This window comes from Lingula anatina, chromosome 1, assembly GCF_051362555.1.
Source record: "Lingula anatina isolate TDL-2025a chromosome 1, LinAna3.0, whole genome shotgun sequence".
NCBI classification, from domain to species: Eukaryota; Metazoa; Brachiopoda; class Lingulata; order Lingulida; family Lingulidae; genus Lingula; species Lingula anatina.
The window spans coordinates 39,804,387-39,827,977 of record NC_141767.1 but is presented as its reverse complement, the minus strand read 5'-3'; the positions used below and the strand labels follow the sequence as shown (position 1 = coordinate 39,827,977).

General features: G+C 35.8%; 4 protein-coding genes across 4 annotated transcripts; 1 reads left to right on the top strand and 3 right to left on the bottom strand.

The window, feature by feature from the left end:
- Window positions 1–18: 18 nt before the first annotated feature.
- Window positions 19–4,869, bottom strand: LOC106173094 (uncharacterized). The gene is made up of 8 exons (XM_087001652.1): window positions 4,045–4,869; window positions 3,265–3,386; window positions 2,954–3,014; window positions 2,270–2,392; window positions 1,990–2,089; window positions 1,598–1,683; window positions 1,147–1,257; window positions 19–832 (listed from the first exon to the last, which is right to left on the bottom strand). The coding sequence occupies exons 1-8, from the start codon at window positions 4,165–4,167 to the stop codon at window positions 650–652; spliced, it is 909 nt and encodes a 302-aa protein (XP_086857778.1). The 5' UTR covers window positions 4,168–4,869; the 3' UTR covers window positions 19–649.
- Window positions 4,870–5,093: 224 nt separating this feature from the next.
- On the bottom strand, window positions 5,094–7,939 carry LOC106173083 (uncharacterized). Its single transcript, XM_013554069.2, has 2 exons — window positions 7,387–7,939; window positions 5,094–6,981 (listed from the first exon to the last, which is right to left on the bottom strand). The coding sequence occupies exons 1-2, from the start codon at window positions 7,395–7,397 to the stop codon at window positions 5,979–5,981; spliced, it is 1,014 nt and encodes a 337-aa protein (XP_013409523.2). The 5' UTR covers window positions 7,398–7,939; the 3' UTR covers window positions 5,094–5,978.
- A 274-nt stretch (window positions 7,940–8,213) lies between these two features.
- On the bottom strand, window positions 8,214–16,270 carry LOC106173078 (heme A synthase COX15). Its single transcript, XM_087008541.1, has 10 exons — window positions 16,084–16,270; window positions 14,863–14,934; window positions 14,346–14,515; window positions 13,769–13,888; window positions 13,381–13,576; window positions 12,885–13,052; window positions 12,367–12,451; window positions 12,060–12,214; window positions 11,460–11,573; window positions 8,214–10,797 (listed from the first exon to the last, which is right to left on the bottom strand). The coding sequence occupies exons 1-10, from the start codon at window positions 16,177–16,179 to the stop codon at window positions 10,666–10,668; spliced, it is 1,308 nt and encodes a 435-aa protein (XP_086864667.1). The 5' UTR covers window positions 16,180–16,270; the 3' UTR covers window positions 8,214–10,665.
- Window positions 16,271–16,276: 6 nt separating this feature from the next.
- On the top strand, window positions 16,277–22,117 carry LOC106171361 (copper homeostasis protein cutC homolog). Its single transcript, XM_087008557.1, has 7 exons — window positions 16,277–16,397; window positions 16,518–16,577; window positions 18,722–18,890; window positions 19,178–19,218; window positions 19,651–19,686; window positions 20,702–20,835; window positions 21,325–22,117. The coding sequence occupies exons 1-7, from the start codon at window positions 16,346–16,348 to the stop codon at window positions 21,574–21,576; spliced, it is 744 nt and encodes a 247-aa protein (XP_086864683.1). The 5' UTR covers window positions 16,277–16,345; the 3' UTR covers window positions 21,577–22,117.
- The last annotated feature ends 1,474 nt before the right edge of the window (window positions 22,118–23,591 follow it).

The window sequence follows — 23,591 nt, the reverse complement described above, 5'->3', positions numbered from 1 at the left end:
ACAGATAAATCTTCAGTATTTAATGACAAAATTTATTAACATTTACACACATGCCAGTATACGGGTGATGTCAAAATTGGGATTTTTGAGTAAAAATAGAAAAAACAGTTAATAAAATTTCTCCTTTATCTGAGCACCCATGAACACCATTTCACGCCAATTTAAAGACAACATTTAGTACTCCAAAACCCTGCCAGCGATTTTTCTTAAAAGCCTTAGTTCAGATAAAGCAAAATAATGCCTTTGTATAATAAAAATCTGAAAAAAAAAATTAAACCCAATGACGGCACAGGATCGAAGTCTCTACGGTTGTGGTCAACTATGCCAGTTTTTGTAATATAATCTTGTTCAGGGACAAAGTTACGCTCCGTATCGAATGCTATGTCACCTCTAAATAGAAAGGTGTTTAATTGACGATTAAAGCTTAGAGTTTCCTATGCTACATGTACATAGCAATCGAAAATATAAACGACGATATTTTATATTTTCGAGGGGTTTTCTATGGTTTTTTAATCAGCATAAAGATTGATGCATTATTGAATATTTAAATGCAGGTAAAACCACATCTTAGGTATTTGGATGGTAATAAATCCTTAAATGTCTTACAGCATTGTAGTAGTGTGTGTTAGCTAAATGCAGAAATGGTATTTCAGTCTGAACAGTATGCAGCCTTATGCTTCATGGCCAAGTATTCTTTCATGGTGACTGGCTGATACTTGTCAGATCCATCTAAACACCGAATCACTGTGTCCGTATCCGGGTTCATGAATAACGCTAAGGACTGCCGAGGGACGCTTTTTTCGTCTTTCCCACCGAATGTGACTCGATGTCTCTATTATAGAAAAAAATGAAATACGGATATCTTAGTGTGTTCTATTAATTTGACGAGGTAAAACAATTTCATTTCATCTCACATACTATGGGACACCGGGCTTCATATATTATACATGTAACATCAGCGCTAGGCGATGTTATTCTTTTGTAATGATGGCAATTGTATAATAACACTCAATACGGGAAGGTTATGATCACTCAGATTAAACAAACGCTTTCAAAATACAGGATATTTCTCCTTTATGTAAGCGAATTTGCTATTCCGGCTTGTGAAAAACACATACAGGATATGGCATGAACTTAAATACTCACGGTCGATGGCAATCTGTCTGAGCTCCATCTCTGAAGCATGTCACCAATGTTGATTACTACAGTTCCGGCCACGGGGGGAACAGGGATCCATTTGCCAGCTTCGGTCATAATCTGTCATAAATGAGTTTAATGATAACTGGCACAATTTCTAAATAAATGGATAACGGGAACCGATAGTGCTTCAAAAATAACTCCCTTGAATCCCCCCCCCCCCCAGTTTTGAATCATTTCAAACAAAGATTCCAAAAAAGAAAATGTTTCAGTTCCTGTCTTGCTTTCAGAATACGAGTGTACATCATCTGCGTATGCATGAGAGAAAATTTATCAAATAAATAAATAAATAAAAAGACGAAAAAAATTTGGATTTACGACTTGATCCTTGAATGTGTCACTTAAGATTTGATACTGCAATTATCACCCGTTGGATAAAATTTTCCCCACCGTCCCTCACCTCAAGTCCCGGGGAGTCTTGGAACAACAGTGTGAGGCTCCCGTAGTCTGCGTGTTCTCCACAATGTAGTTGACCTGGTTGAAACACTGCAAAAAAAGAGAATGGTTTTCAAAAATCTCATTTATTTCTTAATCATTGAAATTTTACTTCTGAAAACAAAGGAAAGTGATCAACAGACACACTTTAGACTACTTGTACGGCACTTAAAGAGGTAAGCCTTGCGTTAATCTTTTGATCCTAATGAATGCCTTTCACTTATCTGTTTAATTCTCTTATTATTCTGACATCCAGTCCATTTCATTGGGTTTTAAGAAATTATGATCGGAACGCCTTGTTACAAGCTTAAAGAGATCAAGGGAGGTTTTATGGTGAAGTTTTGGTCACCAATTTACCGCGATTCTGTCCTGCAGGCGGGTAGTGTAAAGTTCGAAGCGCGGTTTGGTTTTTTGTGAAATCCATGTAGCTGTGGCACTCCCTCAGGTAGTTTTTACACTAACATAAAAAGAAAATTGACGCTGATATAAATAGTAAGTGATAAATACTGTTTTGGGCAGTATGTGTGTATGGTCTTCGATAATTAGTTAAACTTTCTAAAAATTACCTAATGCTGATTAAAAATCATTGCGAATATAAAAAATACATGTATGCAGTTTTGTAATACTATATCTATACCTGCAGCACAAGCCCTTCACCAATTAACGATAGTATCTGGCATCCAAGCTCTGCTGTGTTTTGAAGCATCGTCATCATATCGATGGCAAAGTTTGGCACATATCTGTCGGGCCATTCTAAAGCCTAGATGAAAAAGTCAATATGTCACTAAATATCATTCTTATAATCACACAAGTAATCAATTTTCCAATTAAATCACACAAGTTACTACATTTTGTCATAGACTTGTTTAGAAAATAATGCTGTGCAAAAAAGTCATTAAACTCCATATGAGCTATAAACAAACATCCACTGTCGTACTTCGATATATTGTTCTGTGCTCAATACTGAAACACTGGATGTGACAAGTAATGTACACCTAACACAATCTGACTTTAGTGTCTTCTCTTAACAATTTTCCATCAGAATTGCACCATATCTTAATCAACATTTCACGCCAAGAAGCCACGATTTGATACAATGGGGCAGTACGTTTTGGCGAAATTTTCTCAGGCCGAGAGTGACGACCGGAAACGTGCCACGATAATAACGGCACCCTGAGCTTCAGATACTTGTATCACATCCTGAATACGAAAGAGGCAGTTGAGGCTCCAGTGAGATCCCTGAAAATCAAGCGGTCAGTAGCTTGTTTTTGACAGATAAGATTCGGACACAGCGTCGGATATCCGAAAAGTGACCTTTTACCTGTGAACTTGGTATGAAACTGAATGATTCTTTCAAATCAGCTGGTTTCAGAGGATCTAAACTGTAAAACAAATAAAAAACCATGTTCAAAATACACAGTAAGAGCGAACTAATAAGGTAAAATAAAAGCTTCATAAATTTTAAAATTAAGTAACAATTATTGCACCGGGTTTCATATTACTTTCACGGAAATAAGGAATACGGATTCAATGCTATACAAATTTCATCAATAGAATAAATCAAGAATGTTCCTATAGCACGACATAGGGGTGAGCATTTTACAAGATAGGGAATTCCTTTACCAACAATACCTTTCAAGCTCTAAGCCTGCATAGCCTCTGTAGGGGCCGTCTATTTTCCCCAATGCATAAGCGTTTTTTACGTCTGTCGGTAGATTGAAGAAACTCTTTGATGATTGAAAGGCTCTGTTTATCTGCAGACAAAATATTAAGAAACCAGTTCTATAACATATAGTGTTAAATCTACTGCACACAGTTTTCATACTTGTTACCAGATGAAATCTTTTGTCTTCGCTGGAATTTTTGGAATATTTCGTTATAGATTATTTTAAAAGGATTAAAAGGATTTTTCCTTTTGGTACACCTATGGTGTGTGAAGGTTAAAATGTCGAATTTGATAACAGTTGTCACATATCTCCGGTAGTCAAAACTAGTAGGATAACTCTAGTGATAAGTCCAAATTAGTTTGCTGATATGTAAGAAATAGTGTAAATACTGTAATGTAAGATGTAGTGGTACATTCAACAGGATAAAGTTCAGAGACGTGCAGTAATTTTCTTTTTCTTGGTTGTATGCCTTTTCATTGGCATAATGTGCAAGACGCTTTCAAGCCACAATAATCATAATATGCAGAACAGCCACAATAATCACATACCATGCAGTAACCATATTTCGTATTCATGTTTCTGATGATCATCTTCCTGTGTAATGCCTAAGCAATCATAATATTACTATAATCTGACCAATTTCAGTCCACTTATTTCCAAGTAAGCAGGGAATTATATCGTAGTCTACGATATAATTCCCTGAAGTAAGTAAGCATACGAGATCTTAGTGGGGGATATCACTTACGATGTCTTCATTCAAACCGTGGTCGCTGACGCACATAAAGCCGAAGGTTTGCAGGGCATTCATGACTTCTGGAACCAGCGTAGACTGTTCCTGGTTCAGGCTGACGATCGGGACCTTAGCCATGATTCCCTCGAACAGCAATATACTAGTATACTTGCATGTAATTGGATCTAGTATAAACAGCACGCAGATTAATTACTGTTCTACCAGAGAGTCCCAATGATAGAGTGTCCAGTCCCCATTGGTCTATACAGGCCAGCCCTAACCTGTACCTAAGATCTAATATACCGTTTATATATCCGTTTATTAGATCTTAGCCTGTACTAATCTAGCTAATGGAGGACGGAATCACTGTCAGTTTCACAAGGACCCTCGGCTATTCAGCAAGGGTTTAAATACTCAGTTAAAATTTCAGAATGCACCAGTCTCTCGCGATCTCCGGTACTTCGTACAGCGTACTTATCTGTATGGCTGTGGCAGGGAACTGGATTGAAGATGGCGACCTAGAGCGACCTAAAACTCGGCACTGTTGATCTATGGTGAATACAGAGATTAAAACAAGTGTTACTTACTGTTAGCTGCATTGCGCATTGGAGGTTCTTGAATGCGGTTTTGGCATAAAAAGCAATCAGAAGAAGAATTTAGTAACGTCTTCGAAAAATGCGGACTTTTCAATGAGAGGGTTTTAATTTTTAGCAACCTGATGCAACTTGAGCTCTTTTTTTTTCTTCAAAACTTTTCGAAGGCGATTGTACAGAGGGCCCTTTAATCTTCTAATCGCAGTTCGTTTTAGCATAAGGCTGCTGTAACTTAAGATGTGAATATAAAGAGGTCACAAGATAAGTTTTTTCGGAAATGTTTGGATTAACTTTGTCTCTGTATCCTGTATAGCGGCTTTTGGGGAGCACGAGAAATGCAGCGAGGTATGCTCACGAGACCGCTCAGGCTATATATATATATATATATATATATATATATATATATATATATATATATATATATATATATATATATAAACACTCTTCCACAAATAGACGTTATTATTTCAAAATTGGCATTTTTTGTCTTAAAGTGTATATAGAGTATGTTTATTACAGCTGTCTAGTATAAATAGTATAAAGCCATATTGCAGCACACTACGCTGGAAATGATTTTGCTCTGCTCATATTATACACGTATATTTTGCATATCATATCTTCACTGAAATAAATACTACTACTACTACTATATATATATGTGTGTGTGTGTATCTGTACAGTTTTTGAAAAAAAATTCTACACTAATTGATTTGTTCAATTAACTCAGCAGATTGAGAAATACCAACTGACATTAAAGGATCCTTCCATTCATCGTCTTCCACTGAAAAAAATACATTTAAACTTTGTCATCACTATATGTTCTCCCTGCCTCTTATTTTAATATTAATTTATACATGTACTCATTTACAGTCATGAAGACAAAAACTTAAACGAAATTATCAGTATGCAAATACCATCAGTCTCCGTCGAAAATCGGCAATCCAGACATTAGCCAAGTTAATATAATATACATTGCGTCAGATGTCAAATTGACCAAGCTGCTGTTTGCTATTTGGCTGTTGCTTTTCTAGTTTAAGGTAATGATCACAGATATTCAAAGTAATAAACACGAAAAAAAGAGCCGGCTTCTTATTATGACAAGAAAAAAACAAGCATATTCACCAATAATTGTGCAACTTCCTTTTTTCTTTGTTTCTGTTTCTGTCAATGGTCCTTTTCTTATTAAAGATATAATTAAGTGGGAAATAGGCAAAAACCTCTTTCTACAAAACTGAATGTGTCTCTAATGGGTTATGCTATACATGTTTGATTTTTGAAAATTTATGGAACAAAAAGACATCGGGTGTTTAAAGATCAATTCAATATTGTCTATCCTTATGGTTAATTTTAAACTTTTTAAAGTAAATCCCTTAATCTTTCTCGCACAGAGACATTAGATGCGATATTGTGGACATCAGAGTACCCCGAATGGTACCCAGCTAAATACGTATGGATCCAAAGATGGTCACAATATGCCGTTGAAGGTAAAGGGGGCCTAAAGGAATGCTTTTTCAGATATTTACAAAGTTCCTGAGTTTGTACAACTTCACTGGTACTTGTCACTTTTCGATTAGAAATTTCACATGCAACTTGAATTTCCGATATACGCCCTTTATCGATACTTGGCATAAGATATTTGGGATCCGCCAAATATATTCGGTCTTCATTTCGTGTCGTGTTGGACTTGAGATATTCGCGATATAATCTATCAAACTTCACAGGTCCAGTTACGCCCATGGGGTCTGGCTCAGTCCTCTCATCCTGAGGGGAAAGTCTCTGGTATTCGTGAACTATTGTCTTGAAAAAAGGGTGACGAGGTCTGCTGGCCAAGATTGCTGTGCTGACCAATCCATCGGGTTTTTCATAGAGAAAGAAGCTATGTTCAAAAGGCTCTAGGGAAAGAACACATGACTTATTCAAAATAAAATTGTCAATTGTGCGCAAATTAATAATATCGAGATCGGCGTAAATACCGCCTATTTCGTACATAATAAAGTGCCTTATGATATCAGCACGAAATATTTCTCGCTGAAATCCATGATAGTGTTCGTAGAAATTAGGAAATCGTGTTTTTATCAAATATTCCCAGTCGGCTTTGGTCCAGAACCAGTATTCCCATTCAGGCGAAGGGTGGTTCTGCATCCAGCTTTTCATCCATTCAACGCAATTTTGGGGAACTCTGTAGTCGTGCCAGATCTGGTGAATGATTTTTGGTATACCAAGCCGTTGGGAATTTCCCTGGTTGGTTTTTTCGGTGGTGTAGATAATGCTCTTCGAAGGGACTGTGAGGAATGTGCCAGTGTGTAACAAAAGCAAGCCTGCGGCAACGACGAATACCAACAAGACCACTGAATATGCCCTGTAAATAAAGATAAACTACTTGTAGCATAAAGTTTTGATCTTTTTTCTTTTGTCTTGTCAACTTTATGTTTTTCACTTCCTCGTAGTCCTACTGCCATTGCATTTTGGCTCCTGAAAACGTGATACTGAAAATGACACGTGTATCAAAGGTATTTAGCTATATGTTTTTTGGGTGGATTATTTCGGCTTCCTTGATACATGTAAGCAAATGAATTGATGTAGTTCCACGTTTTGAACCTAAAAACTATACAAGGAACTCAAAGCGTGTATCTATATTCAATCATATGAAGGTTTTTGATGAGATTAAACAACCTACTTGTTCAAATATTAAAGGGGTACATTTCTTTTCGCAGCACTGGCCGCTTCATATTTTGAACATTACTGTAGTATACGTAAAACCTACCTAATCCGCATCCTTCTTGGTAGGGCCCTTATCTCCTAGTCACATATGTAGGGCTGGGGTGCATTAATATATGAAAGCAACTTAGTGTGTCTGTTAAAAACATCACGATCTGATGCGTCATTAAAAGCGGTAGTGCAGTGTCAAGTCTCAGTTGTTAGTTGAACAGACAGACAAGTATTATTATGTTCATCCTGTGTACTTGTGCTCTGTCACTGTTTTTTCTTAAGTTCTTGCACGCCCCCAAATAAATAAATAAATAAATAAACACATGAATGAATGAATAAAAAAATTAATAAATAAATGTCTAGAGTGCTTATTTTAAACAACACAATAGATATATCGCGGCTACTTTATCTATATCGCCATGCTTTTAAAAATTGATAAAAAGGGCCTTCGTGACGTCTTTTGATGCAGGTCACTATTAAGTTGTTTGATGTTTTTGCAATATTTATATCATTAAATTAGGTTACATCCATGATTAGCTTAAAGATATGGTGACAGGGCACAGTCAAGTGTTTACACGTAACGCGGCAAAACTGCATTTTCTTAGAAAGCAAATTGCTTGAAGTTGAGGACAAACTGTATCAGTAAAATAAACGGGTCATTATACCCCTTTAGCGCAATCTAATTTTTGTTAGTATTGAAAACGTACAGATATTACCCAAAATGGTTATTTTTTAATGTTTATTTTTAAAACTTTCATTACACAAAACTAACTGAATACAACAACTGCGTACTAGCTAAGCATGAATCGGAAAATGTTTGCACGGTTACATAAAAAGCTAGCTTAATCACTTTCACTCGCCAGAGTTTTAGAAAAAGTAGAATTCGCGAATATATCTTTATTTTGTTTTCTTCAAATGGACCTATATACAGAAAATCAGTGTTAGTTTATGAGTGGACATGAAAACAACCACAGTCTCTCAGGATGCCTCCAAAATGCAGTCACCCTCCATTATCCACATATTGGATCAGTGTTTGACAATACGCGCACAATAGTGGCTTGCAGTGCTGTAACAACTACAGTTGTACCAGTTTCACGGCCATCGCATATATCCATACAGTTCTAAATGTGACTGACAATGATCTGATTAGCAAATATAAAAATATTGGTCCTTAAAATTGCTATGACAGTAAAGAAACTAATTAATTAGTGAATAAAACTAAAGAACAGCTGACATTCTTATACTGCTTCAGAAGAATTTGTTATCATACTAGCATGAACAGTTTAAAAAATATGGCCTGCTCGTTTTATAAATTATTTATAGTTGACATGGCTCATGATCAATGTCTCGGTCTGCTATTGCGGCTGTCACAATGAAGGCACAGTTGCCATAAAGTCTTTAGGGTGTGTTTAAAAGGAGCCTTTCAAGCTCGTTGCATTTTTAAGATCCTATAGTATGTACAATGTGGACTTATTCGCATACAGAGTTAAATTAATGGGGCCAGTTTCTTATTAAAATCTTAAAAGCTGGAAATAAAACTTTATTAGCGAAGAGGTGATAGAAAGTGAATGATTGGTGTAATGTGCTTCTATTGGTTAGCATAATAACATGCTTTTTGCACGAACTGGAGTTGTTGTTGTTTTTTTTTTTTTTTTTTTTTTTTTTTTGACATGGCACTCTGAAATACAGAAAAAAACTTACAGTGGTCAGACGAGAGCTTCACAAAGATGGTCTAAAGATGTTCTGAATAACATTTAAATTTGCACGTATCAATGTCAACTAGACAGCAAAACTGCCACACATACAAACTAAAAGACACAAAGAAACAAATGCGAGAATATTTTGAAAATGTACGAAACATGCCCCAACCAGAATTTGACAAACATTTCAACACAATAGGCATCCCAGCACATTTTAACCAAATGTTATTTTACACAAAGTTGTCCGTAAATGATAAAATCTGATTATGCTGACCCTCAGTCTTGACCTGCACTTTTCCCAAACATTGCAGTTAATTTTAAGTAAAAAGCAGTTTTATTTTAAACTTAAAAATAAGATCAATCATCAGAAAGTATCACCACAACTTAACATTTTCTTTATTCAAATACTGGTTATTAAAGGGATAATAATTCTTCATTTTGGCCAAAAAATGAATTTTCCTGGAGTAAACAACAATTTTCCCATATTAACCAATGGTTAATAAATCCATTTCTACATTCAAAGTTAGTCCCTGGTTTTTTTTCTAAAAAGTTTGGTTTTTTGTTAAAATCTCTTAAGAGATTATAACAGAGTACAGCCATCAATGGAGGTCACGTGATCTGAAGACAAGCTCAGATATCAGAATAATAGCTATAACTGCCATTTTTGTGGTAAAACAGAATATATTATATTTCTATGAGTTGTGTACAATGTTTTTAATGTGAATATATAGATATCATATGAAGAGTTACTATCCCTTTAAGTATTCACCAACACTTTACACCTGAAAAATAGCCTTATTTAATGTGTAATAAAAATGTGAGATTTATCGCCATGGGAACAATTCATTATTCAAGAAAAGATAACATGCATCAAATAATGACATATTTCACACATAATATCAAAAACTAGCTGCTCACACTATAGGGCATAAGCTCAAGTATAACACAAGCAATTTGAATTCATGTCCTTGGTCAGAAACTAAAACCTTTTACAGTTGCAGTACTTCAAAAGCAGAGTCCTTCGGCCACACCAAATATAGCTATACACGTTACAGGCCTACTGCATCTCACTGGGTGGCATGGCAAGCCAATACCCACACAGCTACACTTCTTACTACCAATAGAGCCACACTGCCAGATCACAAGCAAACAAAATTAAGATACCACATTGCAGCTCACAACCAAAAGAAAAGAATTTTGATGGGTCACGAGCTAATTCCCAATAAAGTTTCAGTGCCAAATCTCGCTTGAACCAATTCAAACATGTACACAATGGCATGTTCATCACTCCTAATTCAAACAGATCTATCTGACTACTCCGATTAATTCATTCATTCAAATTCAAAATTCATAATAAAGATACCTGTCTTTTGGAATTAATATATTTTCAGAGAAAAATATCAGCACATCCAGCACATTCTGATATGTTTGTTTTAACCACTGGCTTATCAAGTAGACAGATCTTGTAAGATGAAAAACACTGTTTTCCAGCAAAGATTCACTTGAACATGCTTTAAAAACATAATGCCAATGTGTCATCTGTACCATATCTTTTCAAAACAAAATACACATACATTTGATATCATCCTTTATGGCCAAACTATAAAACCTCCCAGCAGTCTTTTATACACCTTTTACTTGGGCAGCCTCTTCAGTTCCTGCATGAGCCAGATCCCAATACTTAGTAGTACCAGAGAGCCAGACTGGTGTGTGGCTGCCAGGTGTGTGGGGACATAGGTCAGCAGAGTGGTGATGCCTAGAGATACCTGGAATGTAGAGAATATAGTGATACATGTAGTAAGTATATGTGACATAGGTCAGCAGAGTGGTGATGCCTAGAGATACCTGGAATGTAGAGAATATAGTGATACATGTAGTAAGTATATGTGACATAGGTCAGCAGAGTGGTGATGCCTAGAGATACCTGGAATGTAGAGAATATAGCAATACATGTAGTAAGTATATGTGACATAGGTCAGCAGAGTGGTGATACCTAGAGATACCTGGAATGTAGAGGATATATACACTGGTACATGTAGTAGGTATACTTGGCATAGGTCAGAATAGTGGTAAATCTGTAATATACAGAATATAGTGACACATGTAGTCAACACACAGGACATAGATCGGCAGTGTGGTGATACCTAGAGATACCTGTATGAATAGAATATAGGAATGCATGTAGTAAGTATAGGTGACATAAATCAGCAGAAAGGTAACAACTATAGACATCTGTAATAAACAGAATAGTGTGATAAATATAGTACATAAGTACCAGTACATTAACAGGCAAGCACAGTGGTTATAACTACAAGATGACCTTCATATTTGATAAATGTAAGTACCAAACCCATCTATTAACTACAATTTTGAGATAGCTACTGAACATGTTGAAAAAAACTCCATTAAAATTAACACCATAGCTTACCTGTATCATGGCCATTCCAAACAATGCATTCATTGCCAGTCTTGCTCTGGGTGGAAGGGGGACTTTTCTGCTCATCAACCAAAACAACGTGATGCTAGTGGCAGTGAGCTCTCCCTGTCAGACAGACAGAAATGGTATAAGACATTGCTTGACACATATCTCATCCTTAAATCTAGTAATATGTCTGTCTTCCTCAATGTTTTTCAATGCTTCATAGCAACGGCCAACTCCTAATTATCATGTGCACTACATATAAATATACTGGGCATTGTTATGAAAGTTAGATGGCATTCTCATGAAATATAACATATGAATTAATGTACATGCATATGTGGATCTGATTCCCAAAATGACAGAGGTAAGTAGAAAAATGACCATACCTTTTCTCAAATGGAGCCCAAACACACATAATTATAAAATTACTTTGACTTACCAACTGGGTCCCAGGTACTGGTGTGTGTAGAATGATAAAAAATGCTTAAAATATCATATTTCACAAAAGACAATAATTATTATTTTCAGGGGTTATAGGACCTCTGCCATGCTGAAAAGATTTGTGAATCCAAATCTGTCGACAACTTTTATGTGATGTGAACTTACCAAGTGCCTGTGATTGAACTGAACTGTGGTTGCATTTTCAAAAATGTTCTTCCATTTTGGACTTTGAGCCAAAATATCATCTGGTATCCATTTGTCAGCCATCTTTGGCCAAGAATTGTACACAAGTCCTGCATCCAAACCTGCCACAAAAGCCCCTGTATGAAGAAATGGAAACTTAATTATAACTTTTTGAGAGAAACATGCACATTTGATCTTTTTCTGCAAATTAATAAATAACAATGAAAACGCTTTGTGCATTGAAATCACAAAATTGTTAAGACAACAAAGAGGATAAAATTCCACTAACCTGACATTGCTGTGAGAAAAATTAAAGCTAAATTTGCATGGGCCAGTCCTTGCAGCTTTCTAAGACCTGGAATAGCACCCGACACCTGTCCATGAAAAAAAGAATTTTTCATTAAACACATTCATAAATGTCTTCTTCTGAAATAAGCAAAATATGCCTCCTTATATGCGAAATATGCTTCCTTACACACAGACAGAAAGTGACATCTAATATGTTAAAATATGTTGTAATTACAATTCTTTCACATAATATTATAGAAGTTACTTTGGTAACAGATTGTGAAGAAAACAGCTACTTTTCAGTATTTTGTTGAACACTGACACCCATTACAGACCAATTCCCTGCTGGAGTTTGGCCAAAAGCAGTCAAAGTATTGGCTACTGGCAAAATTCATTTCAACAACTGTACTGAAAGTATGTAGTACATAGCTGATGAAATTCTTCAACAAATTTATTCCCAGAATTCAACTACAACTCCAGTATAATATGAGCAATCCCTTATGCGAATCTTCTTCTTACCATCTGAGGAGTAAGTAGATGAGACAGGGATCCCCACAGAAACAGTGAATACAGGATGAAGGCTGACCCCAGATGTGAAGCAAGTCTGTACTGGCTAACTCTTGGGATCCAGTTTGGATCTTTCTTTTCCTTCAGTCCACTCTTCACCATATACCAACCCAGCAGACCCTAGAAACATACCAAGTTCTTAGAATCTTATATAATGTAACATTTTATTCAATTTTTCAATGCATACGGTGCCATAAATGTTCTGTTTCAGAATTAATAAGATTGTTACTACCAAGTTCACGTTTACTTCACTCATCGATAAATTTTGATGTATTCTATAAGTATTGGCTTGACCTACATAATCAAATGTTTTCAAAATAATATTAAAATTGACACACATATCTGTATTTTTCCTAAAACTATTCTGATTTATAATTTGGGCAATATGACTGGAAATGATCAAAATTCCAATAAGCAGGAAAATTCCGACGAGCTTCACAATCATTACCTGGAACAGCAGCAGTCCACCATATATCCCTATCCTGGGTTTCATGGGTTTTGTGATCCAGCCTTTGCTCCAGAAGAAGATTGCAGGCAATAAGAACACCACACCTATGGTTCGCCCCCACATACGGTGTGTGTACTCCATCAACCAGATAAATTTGAACTCACCAAGAGACATTTCCCCTTTCTCTGCAACGTGGCTGAATTTGAATTGAATTGAATAAAACTTAAATACTTTTTGAACAAAAATTTGGTTAAATCTTACAGGGGAAATTGTTGGGGTATTTTACTAGAACAGAAATACTGTCACTGCAATAAAAAATATCAAAATTTAATTTCTACACAATATACCACTCATATAAATATAGGACAAAAGCACAACTGTCACATACTACTGATACTCTGGAAATGCCTTGTATTTGTTGAACTCTTCTTCCCACTCAGCAGAGGACCGTGGTGGTGGCCGTCCAAACAACTTCCAGTCAACCATGGACAGACCAGATTCTGTGAGCCTGAAAAAACCATTACTCTTAATCACTCGATTCACAAAATGTCTTAAATAATTTAGAAATCAAAAAGCATATGGCTTGATCTTCAAAGTATCTATACTTTCTCATCAAACTTTGCTAAAGATATTTTACTTTGAGGCTGTGTTTAGAAATAATATTATATTACTAGCATGATTGACCTATCTGAGCAGGGATTCTCCCTAAGGCACAGTCAATGTAAACAGCTAAATTGTCTGGCAACACCCCCCTCACAAAGCAACATGAACAACATCATGGACCACAAAGTTTTTCGGACTTCACCCAAGTCTTTATATTGCGAGACAGACAGACAATTTAACTGATTATTGACTGTGCCTTGGTGAGAATCATTCTGATATAGATTGATCCTGCTAGTATGATAACTTCTATTCTTCAGCCTTAAATACAGTTATAATACTGCCTACAATATAAGATCATATACCTGGTGACCCCTCCCAGTGCCACCGCTCCAAAACACATGCCAGCACACCCAAACAACCACCATCCCACTGCCTTCCTTGCCCTGTCTGACAGTCCGTCAGCCAGACCCTGCTTTACTGTACTGTTCACAGAGGATGTTCCAGTTCTCCTTAGAAACTGAAGAGTGCTTAACTGCAATAGGTGAATAAATAATGTTTAATTTATTTAAACACTAACTTACAGTATTTAATCTAAAACTAACTTAATCTAAAATTAATTTAAAATTCACAGTTGAAGTACATACTCTTGTAGTTAATATAAGTGACTGGAAATCAATCTCAAGTAAACATTAAAATGTGTTTGAAAAAAGAAACATCAATATATTTTTATTAATATATCAGCAAAGATTACATACAAAACTGAGAAGTTGCACTGGTCAGTGATGTAATTAATGAATATCTACTAGCTATAAGTATATACACCAGCAGTACTTGCATACTCTGCATATATATATTTTGACATGCACACATTGTCATTACCTGTGTACTCTGTCTTAAAGATCTGCATTGTTTTGACATCAGGGTAGAAAACCTGCAAGTTCCATAGCTAGGCTGTTTATGGGAAAACAACATTATAAAATTAATCAATTAATAAATCAAGCCATTTAGGTCAATGATGACGTTTTGGTGCACATTTCATGGTGTACCAACTGTATGACAGAGAATCTGCTTCCCATTCATTTGTGCAGTTCTCGCCCTACATTTTGGGCCAGGCTAACCCTAATCCTAACCATAATAACTACAGTAAATGGAGGGCGGACTTTCTGTTACACAGACCCTCAGTTTCGTTAGGTCCCTATTTCACACAGACCACGAATCCCACGAATCACCAGGAATTGACGAATTTCAGGATTCGTGAGGATTCGTGAGATTTTGCCAATTTTCTGGTCTAATTCGACACGCTCAGGATTCAGTTACGATACAGGTACGATAGTGTTACGAATATTCGTGGGATTCGGCTGGAATCCCACGAATATTGTCCAGAAATTCACTACGATTTTTTGGAATCGGGAATTGGTGGCCAAAACTTTGAACAGCTCAAAATTTTTGCCACAAATTCCTGATTGATCAAGAATTGCAAGAACTGACTACAATTATATACGAATCTGTTAAGAACTTCACAAACTGATTACGATTCAACCACAAATCCTGAAAATTTCAATTTCTGGCGATTCGTGGGATTCGTGGTCTGTGTGAAATAGGGGCATCAAAGTTTTTGCCACCAATTCCTGTTGGTCCAGAAGTGCAAGAACTGACTACGAATATATACGAATCTGTTAAGAACTTCACTAACTGATTACGATTCAACCACAAATCGTGAAATTTGTCAATTCATGGCCATTCTTGGGATTCGTGGTCTGTGTGAAATACGGGCATTACACCGGTACCGTATCTGCAATACTCCCCCCCCCCCCCCCCCCCCCCCCCCCCCCCCCCCCCCCCCCTCCTCGTGCTATAGTAGTACTGTACAGTGCGCCGATTTGTATAAATTACTAGTAAGTCCAGTTAACAGCCATGGGCAAATAAACATTCACAAGTCTGACTTTTTGTGCTAAATAACAATCCGTATATTTCACTCATTTTCAGTCAGAAAGCGTATGGAACAAGTAATCCTGAAAAACAAAATTACAAATTCCAACAAACCCAAATCATAAATAACCTTCTCCGTACCAATTGCATCCGAATTGTCTAAATTGTTACCTGTTTTATTGCAATTCGAAGCTGTGGTGCAACTAAGAACGGCGTGTTTGAAGAACGTGTTACAGCCGGAACACGCAATATGCAGCAACGAAACATTTTCAGTGTTCAAGGACTAAGTATTTTAAGACCATGTTTTATAATCACGTTCTCCAACAGGAAGTTTATTGCCGATGTTAACAATGCGCAAGCGTAATTGCGTATTTAAGTCATATCGAGGCTGGGAATTCCCTTGTATGTACATCAGATTCATCAGACTGAAATAATGGAAGTGTGTGTGGATTCCGTGGAGTCCGCATATAGAGCGGAATTAGGCGGTAAGTTTGATAAGGGGAAAGGTTTTAACAATCAAGCTGATAAAGCAAGCATATAGGAGGAAATTTATTTTACGAATTTACATTGTACACGGCCATTGCATGCCATTTCACTCTTTTCAGGTGCCTCTAGGGTTGAACTGTGTGCAAATCTTATGGAAGGAGGTACAACACCTAGCCTAGGTATGGAAAGCATCATATTTGTTATCATTTTGCAAGAAAAGATAGAAAGATAATAGTTTTGCAACAGTAACACAGTGCACTCGGTAGGATTTTTCTAAGGGAGTACCGTACCCCTTGCCCAAAGAAAGAAGGGGTAATTTTCAAAATGAAGGGGTAAAATTAAAAAATGCTCATCAACGTGTAATTACTATGTCACCTTATAGTGTTGTTTCTTTGGCTTTTTCTCCAAAAATCAGGGGGGGGGGGGTGAAAATATAACATGTAATTTATTAGAGATTTTACATTGCTTTTAAATTACCACAGAAACAATCAAAATACAACAAGTACGACTGCACTTCATAGCCAAAAATTTACAATCTATTCTTGACTGAGATTTAAAAATGCTCCTGGCCTAACTGCTTCCTTAGTAAAGTCTTTAAAAAAAAACTAGGTCAAACAAGCGCTCTGTAATAGTTGGGAGAGGGAGAGATAGAGAACAGCGCCAAAATGTCTGGACACTGACAAGTAGTCACCCAGTATCCGTCTCTGTCAAACAAGCATTTTTTAGTATACTATTTGAGAAGGGACACAAAATTTACATATTTAGCCATTTTAATCAATCAAAATGTTCATACTTCTTACTCTTCCTAGTGTTTCTCCCTAAAATTGATGCCGACAAAAAGTAGGTCAAGTCGGGAACATTAGGCACCCGTCGTTTTTAAGTTTTACTAAATTGTTTATAAAAATTAAACCTTTGCTTTTAATTTGTAAATAATTACTAGAAATATTATTTCACAGTTTGTTGAAAGATAATTTTTATTTATGTTTGTTAGCGCAGCACTTCAAGTTCAACTGTTTTCTAAGCTGGCCAAATCTGGAGCTAGCCGGTTGTTGCAAACCACTTTGTTTCCAACCGGCAAATGACTGCCAATAATAAACGATCTATTTTGTCTGTGATAATAAATTTTACACTTCAAATTTTCCGGGCAAGTGAACAGCCGAAAGTCACTTGCGCTTCCGGGCAACTACCAGCTAAATTTTAGTTGCCCGGCTGATAAAACTAGTTGCGAAACGCAACCATCGCAAGTAGGTATGTCGGACTCTGAAATCTATAGTAAATAACTTCGCCTACCTTGCATGACAAAACCTTTTAATTGACTGTTGTTTTTTTTTTCCTTTGCTTTTCCTTTTTCTCGTCATTTTGTCATCACTGGTAATCAGCAGAGCTGGAAATTCCCGGTCGCCCGCTTGTCAAATGCCACTAAAATTTTATTCTGACGACTAAAACTACAAAAGTCACAAGGGTTACTGGCCTAAAGTATTTGGTCTGGGCGAGTGATTTAAATTGGTCCTAAACGTATGGTTGCTCAATTAAAATGTTGAACAATTATGTGAACGAAAAAACGATCATTTCATCGTTGTTCATACCTTGTTTATACTAAAGAGAGGCACACGTGCTTTGACCTAAAACTTGCATATTATGACCAATCAGAGAAGATTACGTCATCCTCTGCGGGTCAGTGAAAGAAGAAGCATGTTTTAGTCGGGTAATTCAAATATCTTAAGAAAAAAATGAGACACTTGGGAATCAATTATGACATTTTCAACATGAGTCTGACCGTCAACAGTCAACGGACTGGTCAACTTTGCCGATCTTCAAAGCCAAAGGTGTGCGTATTCGTACGCGATGGGGCTCCAGCCAATGCGTAAAAACAGCAAAACAACGCGTAATTACGCACTCTCATACGCTAACGAGTTTACTGGTAACATTTACAGTACCGAGATACATGTACTTACACCACAAACTGTATACAGTACAAGATGTATTGACTTTAAAAAAATGTACATACATATGAGTATTTTACAATTAACAACTTTGATGATCGTCAGGCTTTAATATGATTTGAAAATGGATGAAGTTGAGCAAGCTACTACATATGATACCTTTCAAGGCACACAATGAGTGTTAGACTTCAACATAACAAAAGTTTCATTTTTATTAAAATTTCAACACCTTCTTCCCCTCAATCATCAAATCATACTAATCCATTCATAAAATTACATGTATCTTCATTAACCCCTTTTTGATTTCTTCTTTTGTTTTTGTGTCACTCTTAATTTATTTGAAATAATTAATGACAAAGTATTTATTTCATATTTTGAAGGAATGTTGAAGGTGATAAAGGAGCATGTAAAGATTCCAGTGTTTTGTATGTTACGACCAAGAGGAGGAGATTTTTTGTATACAGAAGAAGAAATGAAAGTGATGATTTGGGATTTGAATGTTCTGAAAGAACATGGAGCTGATGGATTTGTGATTGGAGCTCTTACAAGGTGGTTTTAAATCCTTAAAGTACTCTACATTATATAAAACTCATATTGATAAGTTTTTATAGCATTAGGACTTTTGTTTTCAGTGTTTTTTAGTTTTTATAAATTTGTATATGAATTTATGTATTTTATTTTAACAGTGCTTACTGGTATATAATGGTGTCAGATAATGCATATGTCAATAATTTAAGAAAAAAGACAAGATGGCCAAATGTGCCAAACTAAAAGTAGTGTTCTTTCATATGACTGTATGATGTGGTAAAACATTAATCTGTGTTGTTTCTTTGCAGTGGTGGTTCAGTTGACAAAGAAGCATGTAAAAAACTAATTGGTAAGCTTTGTTAGCACAGATTTAAAAAAGCATATGAGAAATAGGCTGTTTTTTTATATATAAACAAATTGCCTCCTTGCCCTCTAGTCATGCAAGTTACTTTGCCACCCCTAATTGCTTGCTTAGCCAAAACAAAGTTAACCATTTAAAGATACCTGGTATGTGGAACAGACTGGTTATTTTTTGTAAAAAGTAAAATCTAAAATATTGGTATGTGGGCTTTTAGTTTGGAGATCTAATATACTAGTATTAAAAGTGTTGACTAATTTTCAAACATTGTAAATCAGTTAATATGTGAAAACACTACTAGTAGCTACACCAGCACCATTATTCTGATAGATACATATAGAAGTACATAAATATCATTAGGTTTATGTACAAGTTATTGTACATCTAAGTGAGATATTTTAAAAACTGTTGTTATGATTTCAGATTTAGCTGGTCAGTTGCCAATAACATTCCATAGAGGTAGGTTTGAAATAAGTCAGACATAGCAGTAACACAGAAGTATAAAAACTGTAAATGTGTTAGGTGTACTTAGGTAACTGCCTTGGTGTCAGCAAGTTTTGGATGAAAAGTGTCAAATCAGATGTATTATATTAGGTGTGCAATTGGCATGTGAGATAATGTGAACATTGTCAGCAGTAGAGCTGTTGGACTGTAAAGGATTTTTTTTTTTAAACAACGTTTATTCAAAAGAATGAAGTGGAGGCAAGGCGCTGGAAGCATTATATGCTCTCCACAAAATTAAATTAAATAAGTAAATAAATAAATAAAACAAATGGATAGGTATATACATATATACAACAGAGTAAATGTAAAACTTCATATATATCAGGAGCACAAGTTAAGTACAGAAAGAAAGAAGAGGAAAAGAGATAATACCTATTAAGTGATAACAAAGTTTACGAGAAGAAAATTTGCAACAGTGTCGAAGATAATTTCATTTTGGGTGGGTGATAAGGATTTATGACCGTAGAGAAATAACGACAGCTTTTCTTTTTGTGTTTTGAAAGAGGTCTTGCTTGCATGTAGAGTTTCATTTATTTTTTGGTAAAGGGGAGGGTACTTTGAATTGAGTAAAGGGCATCTGAAGAAAAAGTGAAGAGGGGTTTCAAGGGCACCACAGGTGCAGTGTGGTGTATCAATAGTAGTCCAGTTATGCCTAAACAATTCTGCTCTAAATAAACAACCGACCCTCGCTCTGTTAAGAATTTTTTCATGATTTCTGTTCAAGTTTAGTGTTGTTGTTGAAAGCGACCCAGCAGTGAGGTGTTTTTTTATCGAGTTTTTTTATCGAGACTGTAAAGGATAAAGGTTTGTATTAAAAAAAAACCCTTAGTTTAAATGAAAAAGATTAACACAATTAATTTAAGAGGTCAGTTATGGATAATTTAAAAAATTATAAAGGAAACCGAATCTGGCCTTCACACCAGCAATCTGTATCATAAGGTTCATAATAGTAAGCATATATCTATTTCAGCCATTGACATGTGTTGTGACTGGCGCCAGGCTCTGGAAGACATCATCAGTCTGGGCTGTCACAGGGTACTGACCAGTGGTCAAGATTCCTCAGCACTGGAAGGACTGCCCACTATCAAACAGATGATTCAACAGGTATTTGTTGGATATTTGTAGTAGTTGTTGTAAAAAGGTAATATAATATATAGGTCAAAATATTTCTGTCCTGTGACATTATCAAAAGTTTTGACAGTGACTTAGTAACTCTACGTTTTCATTGAGAGAGAACTGAGTAAAGTAGTTACAGTCAACTCAGTAGGGCTCTCTACTTCTAACAGAAAAAACCTTTTTTAGAGAATCTGCTTGTAAGATATAAACAAAAAATCATGTGGTATATTTGAACAGATTCAGCAAATTTTTGCTTGCTCTCAGAATGTGCTAAATGGTTTGAATTTAGTGATTTTTAATTTCATTTTTTAATTTTTATATGTGCATTTATTTATGATTTGCTATCTGGATATGAAAAGTTTTTAATTCAAAATTAACTTGCAGTAGTGTTATCTCTGAAGGACCAATATAAATGGACATTGTCTTGTCTGTTTGAAAGTCGTTGGTTTTAATTTTTTTGTTTTTCAAATTTTAAAGAGCAGAGGTAGAATAACAGTCATGCCAGCTGGTGGAATAAATGAGAGAAATGTGAAGAGGATTTTAGAAGGATGTGGTGCTAAAGAGTTCCATGCTTCTGCCAGAAGCTTGTGTCAGTCATCCATGTTGTATAAAAACTCTTCTGTTGCTATGGGAGCAAGCTTATCACCCGATGAATTCAGTCACAAAGTTACAGATGATAAAAAAGTAATGAATTTGGTTACCATAGCAATGCAGGTTTCTAGTAGTTGATGTACTGTATGCTGGTAAATATTGTACATAATAGGATGGATTTAATGAATGCAGGACATTGTGACATCATCGATCAATTTTTTTTTTCATGTAAAAGTGCAACTAACACAATGGATAATTCCCAAAGCTATTGGATGTGATCTTCCGATAAAGTATATTCTAACACACTGTCAAGTATTTTACTGGAATGCCAACTGCTCTGCTCTTTACTTAAACTTACAATTTATCTGTTTCCAAGTCACCTTACAGACAAAAAAGCAAATCTAAAAGCCCTATACTTTTAAACATTTTATTGCCCTGCATTTTTTAAATACAATATGTTTCGCATAACTCCAATATGAAGGGACTGGAAAATACAGTTGTGTAAAGATTCGAGGCAGACAATTTCATCTATTACCACAGAAAAAAATTTTCCCTCAAGATTTCTTTGGGGTCAACCATATACTTATATAAATACATGTAGTTACGTGGTATTGATTGTATTTACACCAAGGAGGAATAAAGACCTCTGTAACATTGTTCTATTTGTGACTATCAGCAATTCTCTGTTGTTCTGTTGTTATTGAGGGTGAGTCTGATGCTAACAAATGACAACGCAAACAACTTTGACGGTTGGGTACGTGTTGATTAAACAGGTTTAGATGTGTGGAAATAGAAGCAATCACCAGTATTAATAATCGGGTTAACATCTCAAGGAATCCAATGTGATGTACATTTATAAGGCGACTGAAGTATTCTATGAAATATTTGATTTGAGAATTATGATCCCTATTAACTTTGGTACCCAATACTTGACCATTTTGTCTGTTTTGCAACCTGCAGTAATTGAAAAAAGTGATTCTCTTTTCTTTTAAGCCACATTGCCACATTGACGAAAAAATGTACACATGCAATACCGTGCGATACATGTACCACATAGAATACACACACACAAAAAAAGGATGACAACAAGTCATTTTGGTGGGAAAAGTGCCGAAAAGCGGATTAATAAACGGTAATGTTCCAATACGTAACAAAGGTACCGACATTCAAAGTTAGTCGATTTTTTAGTGTGGTTTTTGTAATAATCTCTTAAAAGATTATTGCTGAGGGTAGCTATCTTTCAGATTTATTGCGATAACTGCCGTTTTGGTGGTGAAATGGAATTTATTATATTTCGGTGTGATGTTTACAATGTATATATTGTAGAATTTGAATCTCATATGAAGAGTTTTTATCTGTTTAAGAATTGAAAAGAAAACCACAACCAAGCAGAGACTCCGTAAAATAGTCACAGGAAATGAATTCTTTAATACTTTGACATTAAATATTACTTACACCTCCCCCACCGCGTTCATCAGTAAATAAGAGTTAGAGAAATACAGAATCGGCTGCCTCACGCTAGCTACAGTTTTATACATTTGTTCAAACGTACTGAACAGATTTTACAACTGCTCAACCGAGTTGTGTTGTTCATAAACTGTCAAGATATCGTTAAATGAATGAATTAAACGGAGTCAGTTATCATAGGGAAGTAAAAATCAATGTAAGCGTTCAAGTCGTGTCCCAGTTAAGTGTCCGTGAGAGAAGCGCAGCTGGCTCGCGTGGTCGTCTTCCGTCGAGCAAGAGATGGGCCAAGCGTTCCATGACGTAGAGGGCCCTCCATCAAGCCACGGTGCGATTTTACCCATTATGTTCACTTTCTTGTTTCTCGAGAAAAGAAAGCTAATTTTTTATCAGTACGTCAGATGCATTTATGAATTATTTCTTCTGTTCTATGGTAGGTTTATTTTTGTCAATTTTTCAAAACGAATAAAAAACATAGATTAGCCTGCCACAACCGTGGAAGTTGTAACTAATAAGAGTGCACCTCAAAACCCGCTCGTAAGTAATCTGTGGTGATATTTCTGAAATGAAATCGGAGGTATTTGCAGAGTTATTAAAGTGTTCAATAGAAGCTTGTATATACAGCTTGCAACCGGGAAATTGAACTGATGATTAACTGAGATTGATAATACAGCAAACTGAGTGCGCAT

Coding starts and splice junctions, on each gene's coding strand:
- LOC106173094 (XM_087001652.1), bottom strand. CDS start 4,167: ATGGCTAAGGTCCCGATCGTCAGCCTGAACCAGGAACAGTCTACGCTG. Junction 3,015..3,264: donor GCAGGCTTAGAGCTTGAAAG/GTATTGTTGGTA, acceptor TTTGTTTTACAG/TTTAGATCCTCTGAAACCAG. Junction 2,393..2,953: donor GTTTCATACCAAGTTCACAG/GTAAAAGGTCAC, acceptor TTTTTCATCTAG/GCTTTAGAATGGCCCGACAG.
- LOC106173078 (XM_087008541.1), bottom strand. CDS start 16,179: ATGTTTCGTTGCTGCATATTGCGTGTTCCGGCTGTAACACGTTCTTCA. Junction 12,452..12,884: donor ATCTACTTACTCCTCAGATG/GTAAGAAGAAGA, acceptor TTTCATGGACAG/GTGTCGGGTGCTATTCCAGG. Junction 11,574..12,059: donor AGTTCAATCACAGGCACTTG/GTAAGTTCACAT, acceptor TCTGTCTGACAG/GGAGAGCTCACTGCCACTAG.
- LOC106171361 (XM_087008557.1), top strand. CDS start 16,346: ATGGAAGTGTGTGTGGATTCCGTGGAGTCCGCATATAGAGCGGAATTA. Junction 19,219..19,650: donor AGCATGTAAAAAACTAATTG/GTAAGCTTTGTT, acceptor TTATGATTTCAG/ATTTAGCTGGTCAGTTGCCA. Junction 19,687..20,701: donor GCCAATAACATTCCATAGAG/GTAGGTTTGAAA, acceptor TATCTATTTCAG/CCATTGACATGTGTTGTGAC.